This window comes from Physella acuta, unplaced genomic scaffold (genome assembly GCF_028476545.2).
Source record: "Physella acuta isolate Inbredline_101_S28 unplaced genomic scaffold, ASM2847654v3 ptg000006l, whole genome shotgun sequence".
In the NCBI taxonomy this organism is placed as follows: Eukaryota; Metazoa; Mollusca; class Gastropoda; family Physidae; genus Physella; species Physella acuta.
In genome coordinates this window covers 834,302-856,729 of record NW_026731526.1, presented here as the reverse complement: position 1 = coordinate 856,729, position 22,428 = coordinate 834,302, and the positions used below count along the sequence as shown (strand labels likewise).

The 22,428-nt window shown below is 39.5% G+C and overlaps 3 protein-coding genes across 4 annotated transcripts in view; 1 reads left to right on the top strand and 2 right to left on the bottom strand.

Moving 5' to 3' along the window:
* Window positions 1–1,133: 1,133 nt before the first annotated feature.
* Window positions 1,134–8,127, bottom strand: LOC131937345 (uncharacterized). Its single transcript, XM_059294722.1, has 6 exons — window positions 8,098–8,127; window positions 7,385–7,639; window positions 6,027–6,294; window positions 5,087–5,277; window positions 4,617–4,751; window positions 1,134–4,409 (listed from the first exon to the last, which is right to left on the bottom strand). Exons 1-6 carry the CDS (start codon window positions 8,125–8,127, stop codon window positions 2,712–2,714), a joined length of 2,577 nt encoding a protein of 858 aa, XP_059150705.1. The 3' UTR covers window positions 1,134–2,711.
* LOC131942259 (protein unc-93 homolog A-like) lies at window positions 7,509–12,109 on the bottom strand. 2 transcript variants are annotated; one of them, XM_059302063.1, is made up of 5 exons: window positions 11,937–12,109; window positions 10,123–10,369; window positions 8,977–9,228; window positions 8,219–8,456; window positions 7,509–7,639 (listed from the first exon to the last, which is right to left on the bottom strand). In XM_059302063.1, exons 2-4 carry the CDS (start codon window positions 10,216–10,218, stop codon window positions 8,271–8,273), a joined length of 534 nt encoding a protein of 177 aa, XP_059158046.1. In that variant the 5' UTR covers window positions 10,219–10,369; window positions 11,937–12,109; the 3' UTR covers window positions 7,509–7,639; window positions 8,219–8,270. The 2 variants fall into 2 exon arrangements, with proteins under 2 accessions (XP_059158046.1, XP_059158125.1); XM_059302142.1 differs by lacking the exon at window positions 11,937–12,109 and adding an exon at window positions 10,809–11,092.
* Window positions 12,110–20,062: 7,953 nt separating this feature from the next.
* LOC131941910 (uncharacterized) overlaps window positions 20,063–22,428 on the top strand; it is a 52,881-nt gene continuing 50,515 nt past the window's right edge. Inside the window, exon 1 of the mRNA XM_059301799.1 lies at window positions 20,063–20,274. The gene's annotated coding sequence lies outside the window, so the exon portion shown is untranslated. The remainder of the gene's footprint in view (window positions 20,275–22,428) is intronic.

Below are 22,428 nucleotides of genomic sequence, written 5' to 3'. Positions count from 1 at the left end.
TAATTTTTGGACGATCCCCTATTTAATCAAACCAATTACGAAGAGACAAAGCAAGAAACCGTATCTTGTCTTTGGGGTTTTGGTAGAGTTCAAGACACCGTCACATTCCAAAGACCCCATAAGTATTCTGGATCTCGTTGGAAAACAATCTAAGTCTATCATCATCTATTACCGTTTGTGCCCAAGACACATCACATGGGGCAAACGAAGTAAAGTTAAGCTGCTTTAAGGACAAATGAAAGGATGGTGCGCTTTGGTTTCCTTAACGTGAGCCAGGTACCCATCAGAGCTGGGTGGACTCAGGGACGTCTACCAACCGACTACGCCGTTCCAATCTATATAGTAATCATTATTTGATCACCTTTACGAATTTACTTGACCAGAAAACACCGACAGTAATCCATTGTGTTTAGTAGATAAAAATGGTCTACTTGTAATACTTTTACGTAGCCACTACAAAAAAAAGCCAACAAATCACTTAACAAAATGCATAGATTTTTATAATTCGAAACCATTAATATTTATTTCATAATTGACCCTTAATCATTGTACCACACATTAAAAAAAGTTATATAAAATAATTTGTAATCAAACATAAAAAAGCTACAGAACAAAATAGCAAGGAAAGAAAATAAAGTAGCCGAGTAAACGTTTCTAATTTCATGTGCGCGTACATCGGACTACTATTGCAAAGACCAATACAGAACTAATTTAATTATCACCGAAAAAAAGTGCTTTCTATTTACTGTGGGGTCGTCCATAAATGACGTCACACTCATAAGGGGGGGGGGGGGGTCCGTAATTTTGTGACGATGTGTGATGAGGGGAAGGAGGGGGTGTTCAGATGATGTGACGTCACTTTTTGCATTATAAAAAAGCAATGTTAGAAAACGGATTTTAGCCGTTATTTCGCGTTTTAGAAAACGGTTTTAATAAATTGTAATAGGAATTGATCAAAATACTCTATGTTGACAGAGTTCTGACAAGATCTAGGAAAAATATCGATGTTTTAAGAAAAACTCAACAGCAATTTTGAGGGGGGTTGTAGGCGAGGTGTGACGTCATTTTAGGGGGGGGGGGTCTGGCTTTTTGTGACGACGTGTGACGGAGGGGAGGGGGGGGAGGTAAAAATAGCCAAAAAAAGCGTGACGTCATTTATAGATGACCCCTGTAGTCATAACTGATTTTTGGTTTTATTTTTTTGTAGATCAACTAGCTGCAAAGCCTGTCGGGTGGTCTGTCTATTATTATTTTTTTAATAGAAAAAAGACGTTTCGTTAAATTTTTGTCTTGGTCAGTCCCCGTGGATTGAATTTTATGGAAAAAACATGGGATGACAAACTAATCTAATAATTTTTCATTTAGCTGAGTACCCTTTGATCAATCTTAAAACACTGGTGTGAGGGGGCGCCGCGGGGTGCTCTAGGAAGCCACCGGTTACACTGCAGCAAGGTTTAGTTTTGTCAATGGTTGTAGAAGCCAAACGTGTCCCTAGTGTAAAGGGCTCTTTGAAATTACTGTAGGCTCTAAAGTTCTCTCAGAGGAACTTGCCCCTGTTGAAGTTTGACAGTTGAATCAAGTAGTATCACTAACCCCATGTTCCTGACGCCCAATAAACGGTAGCCGCTGGGAAACTAGGGGCTTCAAACTGTATTCTACTGTCGGAGAACCTATTCGATTTAGTCATTTATTTTAATATCCCTCCGCATCCCAGATGAAGGCGCTCTTTGAAACGAATTAATAAAGTTCGAACCCTCCGGCAGATGAGGCTCGTTAGCTGGGGACAGCCACTCTTCTAGGAGAGACAACTCCAAAATTAAACAACTGCTGCCTTGTAGTTTGTTCTTGGTTGGACAAAGGCTGTGGAAGCAAATCCAAAAAGAAAAGCAGGCTGAACTCGGAGTCAACGTCCTCAATGCGCAAAACCAGTTGACACTTAACCTTAATTGTGATGGAGGCGTGGTCGAGTCGGCTAAAGCTAATGGTAGATAAATTCGAAAAAGTCTCGAGTTCAAACTCTCTGGCAGATAAGGCCCGATCCCCTCCAACACTCAAAATTAAGAACGAAGAAGAAGAAGATGAAACGAATTTAGCAACAATAGTGCTCATTGGTAAGCAATGCGTAGAAGACAAACCGACAGACATGCTTTCATTTTTATTATATAGATGTGTCAGCAAATATACAAATAAGTTTAGTGTCGCATTTAAAAAGTATAAATCAGTAATAAAAGAACACCTGAAAAGTAATACAATTTTAACACATATCCGTATGATAAACAATATAACAATTGAAGCGAAGTAGTTTTGTTAATTAAATAAAATCAACGGACTAACAACCATTTATAAATATAATTAGTTTGAGATGTAAGCTTATGTGAAATATGACAACATACATAAAACGATAATGTGCATCATGAATATTTTTTTAGTTCTGTAAAATATATTTTAACACGTCAACCTAAGGTATATTGCGGGTAAAAAACATTTTAATGTAACACTCAAATTTGTTGAGTGATGTGAAGTTTTCAAAAATGTTTTGATACTTTTTAAATTAAGAGTCATTGCCAATAAGGGGCTTTTAACATATACTTTAATCAATTAACTCGTCAACCATATCAAATAAATAATGATTAGTCTCCTCATATCAATATATCCCGATTATATTTAAAAAATATATATTTAATACTTGAAATCAAAGTTGTTTAAATCATTTAATATATGCTAATGTTATCAACTTCTATTTCTCCAGTTTTTCGCTTTGGGACATAATCGCTGTCTTCACCATCTTCTGGGAAAAACCCATCGCTATCTGCGTCTGAAGAATCGTTGGTAGGTTTATCTTTTTTAACCGTGCTTTTTCGCTTGATACTTTGGTCCGAGGAGACTGAACCGCTCTTCTTTTTCGAGAAACGTTTGAAGAATTTAAAAGATGGGCGCTTGAAACGTCTTTTCTCCTCTTTTGGTTGTTCTTGTTGTCTTTTTATAGCACTGAGATCAGGAGAAACGTATTCGATTTCTATTTTTAAAGAATCGTTGGATGGAGTTTTGGTATTTTCCAAAGGCGATTCTTTTTCGATAGTTGTGGGAAAAGATTCACCCCCAATGGCCCCCTCTTCTGACACAGAAACGCTGCTGGCCAGTTTGTTTCTCAAGGAAGAGAACTTCCTACGCCCTGAAGCCGGATGGTTGCCCCTAATGGCACCAATATCTAAAGATATCCTACGCGATGGGTTTCTCACAGAATCCCCTCGTAAAGATGTTTCGCTGAAAGACTGCCTTGTCATGTTAGGCGGGGAGTATTGTTTATTAGCTGGTGTAGAAGGAAACTGGTCAGTTATCTTACAATCATCAGAAGATGAAAAACTCCCATTCATATTGTGTTTTAAAGAAGAATGCTTCGTTCTGTTGCTATGGTAATCCTCTCTTGCAGTACCATAGTCTACAGAAATACGACGTGTTCTTGGAGTTTTTACTTTTAAAGAATTCTCTCTCACAACAGTTTCGCCAAACGCATGTTGTTTCATATAAGCCTGTCTTGTTGAACTTGTAGTGGAGGAGTGATCAGCCTCATCCTCTGAAGAAGAAGCGCTCCTGAATATTTTGTTTCTCAACGAAGAAAACCTCCCGCGACCTATATGGTGGTGATTGCCCCTGACTGAGCTGTGATCTAACGAAATCCTGCGCATGTGCGGTGGACGGACTGGGTTTCCGAGCACGCAGGTTTCGCTAAATCTTCTGCTGTGCTGTCGTCTGTTGGGTTTTAGCGATTTGATGTCGACTTCACGAATTCTGTGAATGTAGCTGTCTCGTCGCTGATTGGGGAAACGGCTAGGTGGTTCTATTATAATTTCGAAATCTAATCTTCGCGGTCCAGTGTCGATGTTTATATGATGAATGGTGTCGCTCAAACGTCGGGCAAAGCTTCTTCGACCAAAAGAAGAATTGAAGGAACTGGACACTGATGTGCCTTCTGGAACTTGACACACACTCAGGCGGCGGTAGATCTCCTCACAAGATACGTAATCCTCCTGTTTCGGCATCACCATGTCATCATCGCTCCCATCCTCGCAACCGGAAGATTCAATGATGTTTGAAATGACGTCAGGGACGTCTTCTATTGGTCTGGTTAAATCACGTGGCCTCTCAAGACTTCGTGAACTTCCGTGAGCCCCGAAATTTTTGAGGTGCTCTTCCGATGATGATGGGTAAGGGGAAGAACCCTCGTCAGCGCTGCTGGAATCGGTCATGCAATGTGTGCGGTACAGCTTTGTGGCCTTGCTGGCTTGGAGCTGCGGGCCGGCCATGAGTTTGTTGATTTCTAGAGTGTAGCCGGAGTTTTTCCGTCGCCAACCTTTCTGCGCTTCCTTGATGATGTCGGCCAACTCAACATGATTGTAAGACAGTCGGTCCTGTAGAACAAACAAACATTGTTCAATGAGCAATCATCTAAAAAAAAACAACAAACAAACAGGACAGCTATATTTAATCTTTGAATAATGTCCATACAGATTTAGTCAAATATTATCATCGTTACCCCTAGGTGAAGTAAAATGATGTTTGATAATACTTTAATTTTTATACTGTGCTAAAGGCGTTAAGGCCAGCTTGAAACTTACAAGGGCGGACATGAGGGGCGAAATGGGAGAGGCCGGCTGTTCATCAGATGACGAGCTGTAGTTGAAGTCTTGAGCCGTTGGAGGGTAGAAGGATGCAACGGAGTCCCGCTCAACAAACACGACTTTTTCCTTCATCTGAAACCACAACACAAATGATTGAAAGGCAAGTTTAGGCATAATTACCTTTGACATCTGGATTAGGAATTGTTTCATTAAACACAAGATGCTCCAGAATTTTCATATTTGTTACTTCCATTGTTAATTTCAATTTCATGTGGTTGGATTTAAAAGTTTCTATTTTCTCTAGATCTACAGGTTTTACATCTTTTATTGCGCTTTCATGAGCGGATACTCAAATCTATTAAGTTTCGCAGATGCTTACCTTTAATTTAACTCAAAATCTGGTAAAAAAAGATTATTCTTCTAAACAGAATTATTTTTTTTTGACGGTTACAACTCAAGTTTCATACCCGGGTTTTCATCTCCACGACCACATAGAGCAGCAGACCCAGGACTGCGCATGTCATACAGATGATGAGCTTGGTGGACACACAGAAGTAGGTCGAGTTCATGTAGGTCAGGAAGTAGCCCAGGCTACGCCAGGCGTGGAAGTTGGCGAACGCTGGTTCCTTCTGCGACAGGTACTGCATGGTGATCAGGGCTGGGGAAGACACGGTGTGGTGTTATTGTTGTGTGGTTGTTTCTGTGTGGCTGTAATGTGGTATTGCTGTGTGGTTGTTTATTTCTGTGTGGCTGTGATGTGGTATTTCTGTGTGGTTGTGTTATACGTGTGTGCATGTGTTATTTCTGCGTGCTTGTGTTATTTCTGTGTGGCTGTGATGTGGTATTTCTGTGTGGTTGTGTTATACGTGTGTGCATGTGTTATTTCTGTGTGGTTGTGATGTGTTATTTCTGCGTGCTTGTGTTATTTCTGTGTGGCTGTGATGTGGTATTTCTTTGTGGTTGTTTATTTCTGTGTGGCTGTGATGTGGTATTTCTTTGTGCTTGTGTTGTTTCTGCGTGGCTGTGATGTGTTATTTCTGTGTGGTTGTGATGTGTTATTTCTGCGTGTTTGTGTTATTTCTGCGTGGCTGTGACGTGTTATTTATGTGTGGTTGTGATGTGTTATTTCTGTGTGGTTGTGTTATACCTATGTGCTTGTGTTATTTCTGTGTGGCTATGATGTGCTACTCAAGTGTGTTATGATGTGGTGTTGAACTACAAAGTGGAATCTCAATGCTGTATCATGATGTGCATCATACCTTCATAATTTCACCCCAGTCTAGAATAAGGAAACATTCGAACCTCACGGCTACACCCTGTTAATACTGAAGCGGGTGACTCTAATTTTTGCACGTGTATTACTATTAGTAACCGCATTCAGATTTGCTATAACCTAGCGTAACTCACAGTTTGCTTGCGCCAACAGCACGCTCTCTGCCACGCCCCACACCACTGGTACCACAAAGAGCGCGGCCATGTCCGTCTCGTCCGGTGCCCAGAGGTACAGGATGGCCAGGAGGATGATGTGCACGGCTAGCGAGAGCGTGAGCAGCAGGAAGCGGCCCGTCAGCTTGGCCAGGCGTCCGAAGAGGAAGGCGAAGATGGGAGTTGTCGCGCCGTAGGCCGTCATGACGAAACCAACCATGTGGATCCCAATGGCGCATGTCACGTACGACTGTGGAAGACAGCAAGCCTACATAATATTTCTTCTACAAGTGTCTAAAAGTGGACTCTTCCAAAACAGTTTGTTAGTAATAGTGTAATATTAAATTAGGTTCAGAATTAAGATACGGGCAATGTTTAGATTTGGCAGGCTTAGTGTTGACGTAAGCAAAAGAAAGTATATTAGGTAGTAACTTAATACAAGCAAACGAATACACCCGTTATGACACGGTTATGTGTTATTGTCTTAACTTAGTGTATGTAAAGTAAAGTTTCCCTTTTAAACCTGCTCTCTATCGCTAGACCACTCCGTCCCTTACCTTAGTGTAGATGAAATTAAATTACCGTACTTACCTCAGTGTAGGTTCAATTACATTACCGTACTTACCTCAGTGTAGGTTCAATTAAATTATCGTACTTACCTTGGTATAGGTTCCATTAAATTACCCCATTTACCTTACTGTAGGTCTCATTAAATGAAAGTAACTATCTTACTGTAGGTTCCATTAAATTACCGTAATTACCTTAGTGTAGGTTCCATTAAATTACCGTACTTACGTCATTGAAGGTTCTATTAAATTACCGTACTTACCTTATTGTAGGTTTTATTAAATTACCGTAATTACCTTAGTGTAGGTTCCATTAAATTATCGTAATTACCTTAGTGTAGGTTCCATTAAATGACCGTAATTACCTTAGTGTAGGTTCTATTAAATTACCCTAATTACCTTATTGTAGGTTCCATTAAATTACCGTAATTACCTTAATATTGCAGGTTCCATTAAATTACCGTACTTACCCTATTGTAGGTTCTATTAAATTACCGTACTTACCTTAGTGTAGGTTCCATTAAATTACCGTAATTACCTTAGTGTAGGTTCAATTAAATTACCGTAATTACCTTAGTGTATGTTTCATTAAATTACCGTAATTACCTTATTGTAGGTTCTATTAAATTACCATAATTACATAGTGTAGGTTCCATTAAATTACCCTAATTACCTTATTGTATGTTCCATTAAATTGCCGTTATTACCTTAGTCTAGGTTCTATTAAATTACCGTAATTACCTTAGTGTATGTTCCATTAAATACCGTAATTACCTTAGTGTAGGTTCCGATCAAAAAAGCGTTCTCCACTGAGGTGAAGAGGATGAAGGGGATGAGCAGGATCATGTCTGTGGTCACCAGCACCGTGAAACAGGAAGTGACGGTAGAACGGACACTGGTCGTCTTCTTGATCCATTCACTTTTGGGAAGCGAAGGCAAACCGGCGATTACCAGAATCGATCCCGTTAAAGTGCACACCAAATAAAACCCAAGCGTGATGTACAATACTCGATCCTCTGGGTCGAAGATCTGGGAAATCGATTATTTATATTTCAGTTAAAACTTTACATCGTGTTTGTTATTACTTTTGGAAAAGTCGCCACAAAACTATTATAAAACTTTTTGTTTAAATTCTAGGGGCCGTGTGATCGAGGCGGTAAAGTTCATGGTTGCTAAACCGAAGAGAGACAACTCCAAAATCAAACAACTGCTGCTTTGTAGTTTGTTCTTGGCTGGACACAGGCTATTAAAGCAAATCCAAAAAGAAAAGCAGGCTGAAATCTGAGTAAACGGCCTAAATGGCGCATAACCAGTCGACACATATACTTCATTGCATTGGAAGGAAACCATTCCAACACTTAAATTAAGAACGAAGAAGAAAGAAGTTTAAATTCTTTACGATGGGTTGCACATATAGATTGTTGTAAATACCATGTTAGGATTTATATTTCTCTTTGTGCAATAAAATATATAAAATGTTGGCCTACATCGTTTTTGTCCAATGCGATGCAACGCATTCTTACTATTATTTTATTATTTTAAAAATACCTATAAAACTCCACATATATTCGCACTTTTTTTACATTTTAAATTTCAAGACAACCTTACCTGAGTGATATTTTCTCTAAAAGGACAGTCGTTGATGCCACAGTAGTTGTTCTCAGTGCTGTTCTGACCACTGTCCGCTATCCCCCTCCTCCAGCACCAGACTGGTCACCAGGTTGCCGCCGATGTTGGTGGTGGCGAACAGGGCGAAGAAGACGGCGTTGAAGCGGCTGAGGACGGTGTAGGGGGACCTGGAGGACTTCCTCGAGTAGGAGTAGGCGCTGGATGATATGTACAGCGCCTGGGGATACAGGAAGCTGCGTGTCAGTGCTTCTTTCAGACATTTTTCACCCGCGGGGTAAGGTGGGGGGGGGGGGGGGGGGTGGGGGTGGGCACTTGAAATGTTGGGGGGGGGGAGCGGGAGCGGACTTAAATTTCTGGGGGTTAGGGTTAATGTTTATAGGGATAATGTTTAATGAGTATATTTTCTGTATAAAGTATGTTTTATTTCGCCGGGGGGGGGGGGGGGGGGGGGGAGGGGTTTAGACTGTAATATAAAACACTGAAATGCGATAGTCATTTTTATGATATGAACTTAACAGTGAAAAAAGAGTCAGGTTTTGCTCTCAATATGATTAATAATTACATAGTATTGAATATATCTATTTGCTTGAAACACAGGAGTTGCTATCTCTCCCCCCCCCCCCCCCTTCATCTTTAAAGTAAGCTTTTGTAAAATAAAATCTACTGCACAATTGATGCTAAAGATAAAAAGCTTTAAAATAGTATTTTCATTGTAAAAGGTAATGACATTTTCTTACTTGAGCGGTCCATGCCGAGCCATGGAAAGCCCCCACTAAGACGGCCGCCGGGACCATGGTATAGAAGGTGGGGTAGAAGTTGACCAGCACGTACACACAGTGGGCCAAGAAAAAGGCCACCAGCACAGTCTTGGCCCCCAGGTAGCTGATGGTGGCGGGGGCCAAGACGCTGGACAAGATGGCCGTGAAGTAGATGATGGCCAGGCAGGCGAGGCCAAGGCTGTTCTCATCGTGCAGGGAGCTATGGAGGTTCTGGGAGGTCACGTGATACAGGAGTTCAAAGGTTAGATCTAATACAAGCAGTCATGTAAACATTTTAAAATTAAGAATGCGCTGGGACTTTGACCCCATAACTTATGAGTTCAGCTATTCTTACTAGTTTTACCACCCCCTCACAATTTTGCAGTCTGGATGCATTGTAAATTACACAACCAGAGCTATATTTTAAGCGCAATTTCCATACGGACAATTGCGATTGTTAACTCGTCATTTCTGGATGGATGAATGAATGAATGAATGGATGTGTGTCCGCAGCTTTACCGCATTTTTAAGTCGTATCTCCTCCTCTACGAAGCAATATCTAGGACTAGTTCCAAAAGCAAATATGTTAAGCAAGTTCCGAGGATGATTGTGGCCAAAACAAGAAAGTTTTCAAAAATATCCTTTCGTTCGGTCACACATTTTTTAAAAAAATTACATAAACACCTACAAACCGATCGTTCTCCTAGCTTGAACGCACCCCAGCATTATACGTCTTTGTGATCACTATCTATTTTTAGATAACATAAGGAAAATTGCGCTTAAATTGTCACTAGACTTTTTATTAACTTGTTTTATAAACAGAGCTACTATCAGGGCAAAGGATGCGCGAACATCAAAAGTTGAAATTAAATTTCTACGTTTATTGAGCATTGAGTTTTGAAACTTCCACACAGTTTCGACGGAGCGTTAGTTTTACAACTGAATATAATAAATTAAAATTGATTGGTAAATGATTACTATCTTCTCACAATTAAAAAGAAAATTTAACAAAGCAAAAGTGTTCTCCTCATTTGTGTGTGCGCGTGTGTGTGTATGCGTTAATCAAACATGACAGGGACACTTAAGACAGACCCCCCCCACCCCCCCTTAAGCCTTGAATCTTACCAGTAAAGCGTTGAAAGCGGTGAAGAGAACCTGGAAGGAGCATGCGAGGAACGCTGTGCTTTTAATTTCACTGCCCTCAAGCTTAAGACAACCCATGAGTGCCTGTAGGAATGTTTGTTGTACAAGACCGTTTCTCTAAAATAGTTGCATGCTTGTTTCCCTTTACATCCACCGCAGTAGCCTCCCCTGATCTCCCTGATTAATGTCTTGAAATGAAGCTGCTCCTTTCCATTCAGTGATTATTTTCCTAGAAGACGATCATAAACCAAATTTAACACAGACGTTGTAACCAGTGTTTCATTCAGACTTTTTTCTCCGGGGGAGGGGGCATTTGAAATTTTTTGGGGGGGAAGGGCGGTAGACTTTATTCGGGGGGGGGGGGGGGGGAGGGGGGGCGGATACTGTTAAAAGTATATATTTTCAATATAAATTTCATTTCGGTGGGGGGGGGGGGGTAGCCTTTCCTCGGATGGGGGGGGGGGGCTCCGCCCCCACGAAGAGATGCCTGGAAGAAACTCTGGTTGTGACAGAAAATATTAGGCTGTACAGAAAATGTAAAATATGATGTCGAATTTTTACATTTTATGATTTAAAAAAATAAAAGGTAAACCATACAGGTTTACTGAACTTTCCAAATATTTTAAAATTAAACATAGGTTACGTCGTTTATCAATAAATAAATAAACCTTTTGCGCCTCGTGGCGAAATGAACTGACATTCTCCAGGAGAAGAAATGTTTCACAGCTCAAACCTGTAGCTCCCATGATTAGATCTAGGGATGTCACTTAACTATAAGGACCGGGAGACTTGCTATAATGAGCAGTTGAACAACGTCGAGGGAGGGGATGGTAGACTAGTATGAATATGATAAAACCGATTAATCAATCTGTGTTCATTGTCTCTCCTTTGTAATTACTGATGTTAGTAGTGGACTTTCAATTGTAAGTTTTCAGCTGCGTATGTTATGGACAGGCTGATATGATTAGGCTGTAAAATAAGATTCGTTCAAAGATACAGCTACCCTAGGCTAAAGAAATGATAATACGTACATAACCGTAATTCCAATTGATTAGCTGTACATGTATATTTGTATCGTCGCTAACGATATTTTAGTACACGAATTAAGATGTGTGTTGGGGGTATGGTTACTGCTAGGTTAAGGCAAAGCCTTGTAGACATAATCTTAACCGTTTTCATGGGGCATATGAATAAGTTAATCTGTTTCAGGGATCTTGGCATATGCTTTCCATGATGTGAGCTAGGTACCCATAAGAGCTGTGTGAGCTCAGTGGCGTTTTACTGACTTAAACACGGAACTGAACTCGAGACTTTCAGGTTAGCAGCCTAGCTCTCTGTCGCTAGACCACGTCCCCCTCCTTTATACATGATGTAATGTTATGGCTTGTATGTCTGTAGAACTAAACAAGGATTCCTGACAACGATCAAAAACATTAGTCATGTGGCGGATAATAGTTTAGCGAAATATTGTGAAGGATAATAGTCTAATGTGATACGTTTAAGCATAATAGTCTAGTAGAATACTGTAAAGTATAAACGTCTAGTAGAACACTTTAAGTATAAAAGTCTAGTTAAAGCGTAATAGCCTACTAGAATTCTATGAAGTATAATAGTCTAGTGGCTAAATCTAAACATTCGTAAGCGAAATGACACTATTCATTTTTTAGTTAAGTAAACTAGGCAATGGAAACGTCTTGTATAACATAGAGATAAAAGAGCAATATACTTTAGAAAATATACATATATTACGCGATGACAAAGATGAACGGTAACTAGCTGGAATATTTGAAAATTACCTTGAAGTGGAATAGCGTATCCAGACAAAGCACTGTACAAGTCCTAAACGTAAACAGCTTTAGACCAAGGCAGGTTTCTAAGCATCTTAGTATCGAATACACAAACAGAAAATAAATTACGATTAACTCGCAGTAAACACAACATTTATATATACATGGAGCCTAATGTAATTTATGCTCTAGACAGGTATGCTTCATAGATACATTTTTATTTAGTGGGGTAACCGACGGAATCACTAATGTTGATGCAGTAATTTTAGCGTTTCGCATGGCTAAACTCATGTACAAGCTCCCCTCCCCCCCTTCCCCCCACTGCTCCGTTTTCACCAGGTTCTTGGGTCACCCAGTACCCACTATGTAACGAGGGCCATATTGGATTGATGTCTTTTTGTAAGAGTTAACTTTTTCAACAAAAAATCGTACTTGTTCAGTACAAATAACCTTCGGCGGTTCCGTGCTATTTTATTTCCTACACACGATATGGCAGCAATTTATTGTATACATTAGTGCATCTCTTTAGATGAATAAATATGGCTGTTTGAATGAATAAAATGCGGCTCTTTAAATAGTTTATATGTATAGTTTAATTAACAGTAAACGTAATTTTATGATTAAGTATAAAAAAATAATTATGAAACAATTAAACCAAAATAGGTTTAACCAGCAGGTTAACTATCGAACTAACCGAACGGCTCTACACCATATCGTTATTCACGTAGGCCCTATAGGTGTCAAACGGCTTACAGTAATCGGAGTCTACCCTTAAACAATTTCCATTACAAATCCATTTTGAAATATTATCGCTGCTAATCCCGGTTTTGTAAATTGAGCTAAGAAGAGTTTTGATTCTACAACCTTTTACTTCTAGACACGACTTTCAAATGTGGGGTGCCACTGCTCTCAAATGTTGGGTGCCACTGCTCTCAAATTCCAGCCGGGTGCCATTGCTCTCAAATGTTGGTGCCACTGCTCTCAAATGTTGGTGCCACTGCTCTCAAATGTTGGTGCCAGTGCTCTCAAATGTTGGTGCCAGTGCTCTCTCAAATGTTGGTGCCACTGCTCTCAAATGTTGGGTGCCCCTGCTCTCAAATTTTGGGTGCCACTGCTCTCAAATGTTGGGTGCCAGTGCTCTCAAATGTTGGGTGCCACTGCTCTCAAATGTTGGTGCCAGTGCTCTCAAATGTTGGGTGCCACTGCTCTCAAATGTTGGGTGCCAGTGCACTCAAATGTTGGGTGCCAGTGCTCTCAAATGTTGGTGCCAGTGCTCTCTCAAATGTTGGTGCCACTGCTCTCAAATGTTGGGTGCCCCTGCTCTCAAATTTTGGGTGCCACTGCTCTCAAATGTTGGGTGCCAGTGCTCTCAAATGTTGGGTGCCACTGCTCTCAAATGTTGGTGCCAGTGCTCTCAAATGTTGGGTGCCACTGCTCTCAAATGTTGGGTGCCAGTGCACTCAAATGTTGGGTGCCAGTGCTCTCAAATGTTGGTGCCACTGCTCTCAAATGTGGGGTGCCACTGCTCTCAAATTCCAGCCGGGTGCCATATAAATACAAATTCATTTTATGTCACGAAAGCTGATAAGCACAAATATTTCATATCTAAATAAAAAAAGCCCCCCCCCTTTCTTTCACCCCCCCCCCTACAGCATTGAAAACATTTCGTTATAAGACAAAAATATGGCCATATGGTACAGTACTCCTCCCCCTTCCATTAGATTCCCACCCCCATAACACACACCCACGTAATAGGTGTGGATAATTAGTCAAGTACACCCTATAATTAGGTCTAATTTAACTCATCCATTACAAAATACATTACTTTTTCACTCGGTAGCCCCACTTTGCCCTTTAAGGAATTGCTTATTGCATCGCTATTTCCAACTAAATTTTTATAATGTTTTAAGGATTTATGAAATTTGTGTATATTTACATCGCAATTTCCAATTTTAGGATATACATTTTCATGTCTTATTAAAATAAACAAAGACATTTTAATTGCTGTATAAGGTAGAAATCTTCTTACACATCCGAACTGGAATGGACCAGAACTTTTCTCACTACTGCCTAAATGACCAGTGGTCAATGTCCTTGGGCACTACTGTGGTATCACGTGGTGATGAAGTGTTTGTCTTCATCCAACGGTGGCTTCGTAGTTTTAGGTGGTCATATTATTCTTTCAGAACATTACCCCCCCCCCTACATTCCCATCCCCCGTACATTTATTATTTATGTGTTTAAGAATGGTTTCGTATCGTGTTTTTGCCAGTACGGCCTAGCTAGGGTTATTATCAGGGTTATGTCTCACAAACAAAAGTAGCTTTGCTACTAACTGTCCTTGATAAAAGAAATGGTGATTTAATCCCTCAAAACTTTTTTCAGGTAAAATAATTCAAACATCAACCTTCAAGAATTTCACAATGGGTATAATTTTCTATTTTCAGTAGATGAATAGTAATATTACTAACTTGGCCAGAGTTTCTTCCATGCATCTCTTCGGGGGGGGGGGGCGCTCTGCCCCCCGAAGAAATTCTACCGCCCCCTCGAACAAAATGGAATTTGATATAGAACATATATACTTTAAACAGTGTCGTGTCCCCCCCCCCCCCCACCCCACCCCCCACCCCTGAAAATTTCAAGTGCCACCCCGGAGATAAAAAAGCCTGGAATAAACACTGAACTTGGCCGTATAGCCAAAGCACTAACCTTAAACTAATATTATTTTACTATTAACACCACCCTAATATTGGAAGAGTCCACCATTTTGAAATGTAGTAGAAACATATCTACTTATCTACTCAAGAGTTATAGAACCGCTGTGCGCCTAAACCAGCAAGGCTTACTACTAAAGTACAGCGTCTGACGTCACAAGCCACCCAGCCTTTTTACATTCTTTTTTTACAGACACCTTAACATCTAGATCTAGGTCACTGTCTCCGGACTCGTTTACTGAATTTTTCGTCCAGTCGGAGATAGCGAAAGTAATCTTTCGACATAACGAGCATTATAAAATGTGCTGTAATCAAACATGCTAAAACATCAAAACGTATCCAGAATTAAGTTTAAATAAACATTCAGCCATTTAACAAAAAAAAAAAAAAAAAAAAAAAAACGCAGCAAACTACCAAATTCAAAATAAAAAAAAATACCTCTCTAGTGTTAGCAAAATTCAATTAATATAATAATTTGACCCTTGTAACTACCGTAGATTACGTCATTATCCCCCTCCCCCACCCCTACGCACACACACTCAAAAATATTTCGCGCGTTCACTGGAGCGTGAAAATCACTAGCCATGAATGACGTCATTAAGAATTGAACCTGATTTCCCCTTTTGTTGCCACTTGAACCCCTCCACTCCGTTTAATCGGCGCACGCACGGAGTTGTATTAACCCAGTTTAGCAAAACAATGGAAATAATGAAATTTATCTACAAGCTTCTTAAAACTTTCGTCTTCTTAAAAACAAACAACCTGAAAATGTTAACAAGCACACATTAGAAATTGTGAAATTAATCTATACATAAGGCCTTCGTCTTGATCAAACAACTAAAAATCCTGTATCAGTCGTGCGTGTACAGGTATAGATTTATGCCAGGTACAATATAAACATCAGAATCAATGTTTCGATTACAAAAAAAAATTATTCAGGATGTTGTATGTGGGTGGGGGTGGTAAAGACGAATAGCTACGGACTTCATACGTGGATGGGGGTAGGTGGGTGGGATTTATAGAGTTTTAACGGTGGTAGTGTTGAGCTGTTAGGTCAGAAGTGCATCCACCAACTGCAGGTGTAGTCAGGAGTGCATACACCGACTATAGAGAGTGCAGCCACCAGTGCGTGTGACATCACGTATGACACACGTCTGTCGTGTGACGGTCCAACATGAACACGACCAGGGCGATGATGACGGCTGGTTTAACACGTGGCTTCCCAATGTGTCGTTAGGCAACACCGATAATACTCGAAGAAACGTGTGTTCAGAAACTTTGAGAACATTGTTTTCTTACAGGTAAAGGTTACTCTCCACCCCATTCACTTGTCGGAGTGTTAACAGGTCATTTTTATTTCATACCTAAGGTGGGTTGTCAGGTAGGGTTGTCAGGTGGGGTTGTCAAATAGGGGTTGTCAAGTTAGGTTGTCAGTTGGTATTGTCAGCCCATGTTTCTATTCAATCCCAGGTGGGTTGTCAGGTTTTGTTGTCATGTGAGGTTGTTAGGTGGGGGTTGTCAACTTGGGTTGTATTTGATTTGTTAGGTTGTCAGTTGGTATTGTCAGCCCATGTTTCTATTCAATCCCAGGTGGGTTGTCAGGTTTTGTTGTCATGTGAGGTTGTTAGGTGGGGGTTGTCAAGTGGGGTTGTATTTGATTTGTTAGCCCATGGTTCTATTCAATCTGAGGTGGGTTGTCAAGTGGGGTAAACAGGTTATCAAGTGGGTTGTAATGTGTTTTGTAGTTAGGGTTGTCGTAACATCTCAACATATACAAGGAAACCAACCAGGGCAGTCAAGCACGGTGACATTGTTAGATTAGCGCCCATGTTGTAATATTTAAAAGTGAGTCCAACACCACCATTCAAACAGAGAGTGAGTCCAACACTACCATTAAAACAGAGAGTGAGTACAACACCACCATTCAAACAGAGAGTGAGTCCAACACCACCATTAAAACAGAGAGTGAGTCCAACACCACCATTATATATAGACTATATTCTAACAATGTCACAGTACTTGACTGCCATCAACAGTGAAGGATAACAATCATCAGTCGTCGTCTGGGTTAAAGGGAATACCACTCCAGCTGTGGTAACTTACTGGTGTTATCCAACTTGATAATAAGTATTTAAACAAGCGGCCTACGCTTAGATTATAGTGATATAAATAGTAGTGCATTAATATATTTAAAGAGAGTAATTTTTTATATATAAAGTAATTTATTATATTTAAAAAATATTTTATATTTAATAAAAATTGTATTATTTTCTTCTTTTCAGTGCATTTATAAAAGCTTGTAATTATAAACGTTTTTATGTATTTATTATTTAACTCACTTCCTCTGTCTGTCGTAGGTCGTCAGTCTGTCTTGATCGAAGCGCCGGAGCGAAAATTCGGACACTTCTACTTGACACGTTGGTCAAGACATGAAGACAATGCGATCTGCAATTAAATTTGACTAAATTGGATGCCTAATTAATTTTTTATGGATTAATTAAAATTTGGACCGAATTAGTAGGCATGTCTATCCAACCACACCACACGTATCATCACGTTCAATAGCGCGTCATCACGTTCAATCGGTGCGCAATGGTTTTTTGTCATGAAACTCTATTGTAAATAAAAACATGTAAAGTACTAAAACAATTCATAAAAAACGTTTTAATAAGAAGCTTTTATGTAATAATGCACTAAAAAGTAGAAAATAAATTATACACTAGTATTTAAATTACTATAAAGAAAAGCGTGTGTCACTTTAGTACCTATTGGATACCTTTACTCATATTTGATAAGAGACCCACGCTTTTCTTAATAATAATTTAAATAGTAGTGTATAATTTATTTTCTACTTTTTAGTGCATTATTACATAAAAGCTTGTTATTAAAACGTTTTTTATGAATTAAAAAAAAAGTTTAATTAATTAAAAATCATGTCTGTATTCCGAGTTATATAAGAATATTCGAGAAAGTTTAGGGGAGATCACTCACGGTTTATTTAACAAAAATTCAATATTATTAGTGTATTTTTAAAATTATTTTTTATACTAGGGGAAGTAAATATTTCTTTAAAACCTTTTCCTTATTGTTTCCCTTGCAAAAAAAAATAATTCTTGAAAATAATAATTTGTGCCCGATTGATAAAGTACAACTAACACACTAGTCAACTACACTGTAGCATGAATATTAACACAAAGCCCTTTTTATAAAAATAAATATTCGTTTTAGTTGTTTGGAATTGGTTGTAACATTTTTAGGGTGCATGTGAGTAAAGACTGTTGACTATGTGCTTAAGAATATTTGTGTAATTTATATGCATAGTGGTATAAAAAAGGTATTTCACGCTCCTTCGGTTATTAAATTAAAACAAACTAGTCACCCCAAGCGCAATCTCTCCTTCTCTGCACGCCCCAGAACATTCCTGTATACTCCTGTACACCTGTACATCTGTACACCTGGTCCTGTAAGCCTGTCTTTCAAAACATAAAAACTACGTTTGAAGTTTTGGACCCTCAACCGTTTGTCTATGCCAGTAGAAGCCATAATAAATGCCTCCTATCGAAGAGCTTTATCATCGTGGTTTACAGCGTTTCAATTCTGATCTAGTGCTGTTTTTAATAATCCTAACGAAACAATCGATTACACAAACGCGCAAACTAACAAGCAACATAATGTTTGAAAGTTATTTTTAGCATGAACCAATTTCCCCCCCCCCCCTCTCTCATTTCTATCGTGACCGGGTTAACTAAAACATTCGTGTTCTCCATTAGCATTTCTACGAGAACCCCACGTGTGATGACAGCATGTTTCACTACCACGCGGATAAAACAACATTTCTGACACAAGTGATTGGCTGTAGGAAATAAAATACAACCTACATCCCGTAGATCACACACAGTTAAGATAGAATCCACATAGTAGTCCAGATATATAGTAACTGGTGCGACAATCTGTCAACCGCGAAAAACGTCTTTTCTGTTTGCTCAATTAAATCTTACGAACTTTATTTTGTGTGTGTGTGAGGAACAACTAAAGATGAAAGTTCGAGGTCAAGGTTAATCACGTGGTACCCTCATTCCCTCTTAAATCTCTGGATAACCTTGTGAGTATACCACACAATGCTGACCACACAATACTGACCACACAATGCTGACCACACAATGCTGTCCACACAATGCTGATCACACAATGCTGACCACACAATGCTGTCCACACAATGCTGTCCACACAATGCTGTCCACACAATGCTGTCCACACAATGCTGTCCACACAATGCTGTCCACACAATGCTGTCCACACAATGCTGATCACACAATGCTGACTACACAATGCTGACCACACAATACTGACCACACAATGCTGACCACACAATGCTGACCACACAATGCTGACCACACAATATTGACCACACAATGCTGACCACACAATATTGACCACACAATGCTGACTACACAATGCTGACCACACAATGCTGACCTAGATCTATAGATCTAAATCAAATTTAAATGAAATAGTTTATTTCTTTATAGTCCACAATTGGAAGATGCGGGAAGCGAATCTTATTAAAGATGACGTCATTAGTATTGTGTATAATTTTCGACATTCGATTTTAATTTCTATTTTGTTTTGGGGGCGGACGGCGGACACTGGTAAAGGTATCTATTTTCTATAGGAATTCTATTTTGTTCTACGGTGGGGTGGGGGGGGGGCGACTGCATGGATAAAACTCTGTACGTACGCGTCTACACCCATGCTACACGCATGAATCCTGGTTTACATGGTTTTACTTTGCCAAGCTTCAATGAGTGCCCCATGCAATGGGGCACAAGGGAGCGGGAAAGGGGAGAGGTGTTCTTTGTTAAGGCAAAGTTCGCCCCCATTTCCCTTCATAATGCCCCATCAACATACGTAGCCAATCAAAGCAGTTCTAAGGTTATAAACACGCTTTATTTTGCTGACGCAAATATGACAACACACATCCATACCACTGGTAACATCGATAACAGACATTTCTAGCAGAAAAATGTCATGACGTTTTCCCATTTATAGACAGCAATGGACGTTTTGTCACTGTATTATATGCTCACCAGCATATAAATAGGGCAACGATATAGATGGTCAAACGATCGGGTGTGATATTCAAGGAAATGGGTAAAATCAAGGGACACGACAGAAGTGACAGGTGACAGTATGTGGTGTCAGTATCACCTGACACACATGCTAGCCATATCGGTCGTCAAACCCGATGGCGATGTCCATGTACTCCAGCATACATATATTGTTTTGATCGTTCCGCTCCAGTGAAGCTGCTGTTGCTTTACGCTTGACATGAGCAGGAGAAGTGTCGTTGTGTAGTGGGGGAGGGGGAGATAAGCCGTTTGACCCTGTTTTAACATCAAGCCCTCGGCATACATTTCTTTGAGTTTTTGATTAAACATCTAAAATTGAGGATGCATACAACCAAATCTGAGTTGAGATCAGTATGTTACGCTGCATTAATTAAGCAGATCATTAAGTGTTAGAGATTATCTTTGCGCATTAATTAAAATTTAGAGGTACATAAACCATGGACGGACAAGTAATCTAAGGTCATCGGTGTAATGGGATATATTTGCTGACGTCACTTCACACCGGTATGTTTTGTTTTCTATCCCCGTCACACTTTTAGTTATTTAGCTTTTTATTAACTTCATTTAATTTTCATTTCATTTGTGAAGAACAGCTCACACTCGAATTTGCGCAATAGTCACTTTCATATAAGCACGGACAAATAAAATGTCAATGTTAATGTTATTTTTTAAAATCTAAGTTATCTAAAAGAACGGATAACATTTAATTAATGTTATACATATTCTTTAAAATACCGCTAGCATGAGGACAAAAAGAATAACACGAATTACGTAAAATCCACATTACATATTTTAGAGCGAGTTATTTGAAAGTACCCTGAGGTGTAAGGCTAACCTAACCGTAATGGGGTGCCACTTTCATCAGTGAAGGGAACCTGAGATCTTCGTACCAAAGAGGCATAAATACACATTTTGGCTCTCTAACAGAGGTATAAAAACACATTTTAGCTAACAGAGGTATAAATACACATTTTGGCTCTCTAACAGAGATAAAAATACAAATTTTGGCTAACAGAGACATAAATACACATTTTGGCTCTTTAATAGAGACATAAATACATATTTTGGCTCTCGAACAGAGGTATAAAAACACATTTTAGCTAACAGAGGTATAAATACACATTTTGGCTCTCTAACAGAGGCATAAATACACATTTTGGCTCTTTAACAGAGACATAAATACACATTTTGGCTCTTTAACAGAGACATAAATACACATTTTGGCTCTCTAACAGAGGCATAAATACACATTTTGACTCTCTAACAGAGGTATAAATACACATTTTAGCTAACAGAGGTATAAATACACATTTTGGCTCTCTAACAGAGGCATAAATACACATTTTAGCTAACAAAGGCATAAATACACATTTGACTCTCTAACAGAGGCATAAATACACATAAATACCTGTTTTACTCTATGGAGCTGAGACATGGAGAATAACTGCTATAAATAAGAAGAAAATACAATCATTTATAAACGCATGCCTCAGAAAGATCCTGCGAATTCGCTGGCCTAAAACCATCGGAAATGGTGTTTTATGGCAACGGACAAATCAACTGCCAGCTGAAGTAGAGATCCTCCAGAGAAAATGGAAATGGATTGGCCACACACTCAGGAAGCCTGTATCCAGCATAACAAGACAGGCCCTCACATGGAATCCCCAAGGCATGAAGAGGAGAGGCAGACCAAGAAAGACCTGGAGACGTGACCTGGAAGAAGACACCAAGAAGATTGGATACACCTGGGGACAGTTGGAGAGACTAGTCCAGGACAGAGATGCCTGGAAAACTCTTGTCAGCGGTCTATGTCCCAGCAGGGACGACAGGCAGACCTAACCTAACCTAAGCAATATAGCACTAGTCCTGCTCTAAGCCTAACCTTAAACCTAACCATAACCGTATCAAAATGTTAAACAATGTTATCGGTAATTCTTACTTTAGATAGACTCTAGTTTTTGAGTATACTTTGGTAATTTTATAACAACTTTTAATTTAGTTATTATTCGTATGTTTATAGAAATGAATAGCTAACAATTTGGAAGTTCAGTTTTATGAATACATATCTAAGAGGAATAAAATCATCCACCACCAATTCTGTGGCAAAGATACTTGCTTGGTAACTGAAACTATTAAAAAGTGGAAATCAATCGGACATCGAAACCACATTTTCTTACTCGTCCTATAGAACGCTTGCACCTATCCGGGTATCCACGTCTATCCTATCCGGCAATATCCGTCAACCAAAAGTGCTTGTTTTTCCTGTTTTAAAAAATCCAAACAAAACAGATCATAACAGCTATTATTGGCTAAAAAACAGTTTTTACTAAGTAAAACTAGGGTAAAAAATATTGTATATATTGTACTGGCACTCCTCGTGTGTCTATTCTGTAATTTGTTTGTGTAGATGTGGCTTGGTGGAGATTTGATGCACTGATAAGCCTTTGATCACAGGCGCGAAATCTTGCAGGTACTGTAAAAAAGATAGCGGATATCTCGTATTAGAGGTTCTCAAATAATGAGAGATGGCATGCAGGTGTACCTACAGTCATGACAGATGGCATGCAGGTGTACCTACAGTCATGACAGATGGCATGCAGGTGTACCTACAGTCATGACAGATGGCATGCAGGTGTACCTGCAGTCATGACAGATGGC

Excerpts from the sequence above, each read along its gene's own strand:
- LOC131937345 (XM_059294722.1), bottom strand. The coding sequence starts at position 8,127 with ATGCGTTGCATCGCATTGGACAAAAACGAT. Across the intron at positions 7,640-8,097 it reads TCGCATTGGACAAAAACGAT|ATCTTCGACCCAGAGGATCG; the intron begins GTAGGCCAACAT and ends TCGATTTCCCAG. Across the intron at positions 4,410-4,616 it reads CGCCCCTCATGTCCGCCCTT|GACCGACTGTCTTACAATCA; the intron begins GTAAGTTTCAAG and ends TTTGTTCTACAG.
- LOC131942259 (XM_059302063.1), bottom strand. The coding sequence starts at position 10,218 with ATGGGTTGTCTTAAGCTTGAGGGCAGTGAAATTAAAAGCACAGCGTTC. Across the intron at positions 9,229-10,122 it reads CCGCTTTCAACGCTTTACTG|AACCTCCATAGCTCCCTGCA; the intron begins GTAAGATTCAAG and ends GTGACCTCCCAG. Across the intron at positions 8,457-8,976 it reads GCTCGGCATGGACCGCTCAA|GCGCTGTACATATCATCCAG; the intron begins GTAAGAAAATGT and ends CTGTATCCCCAG.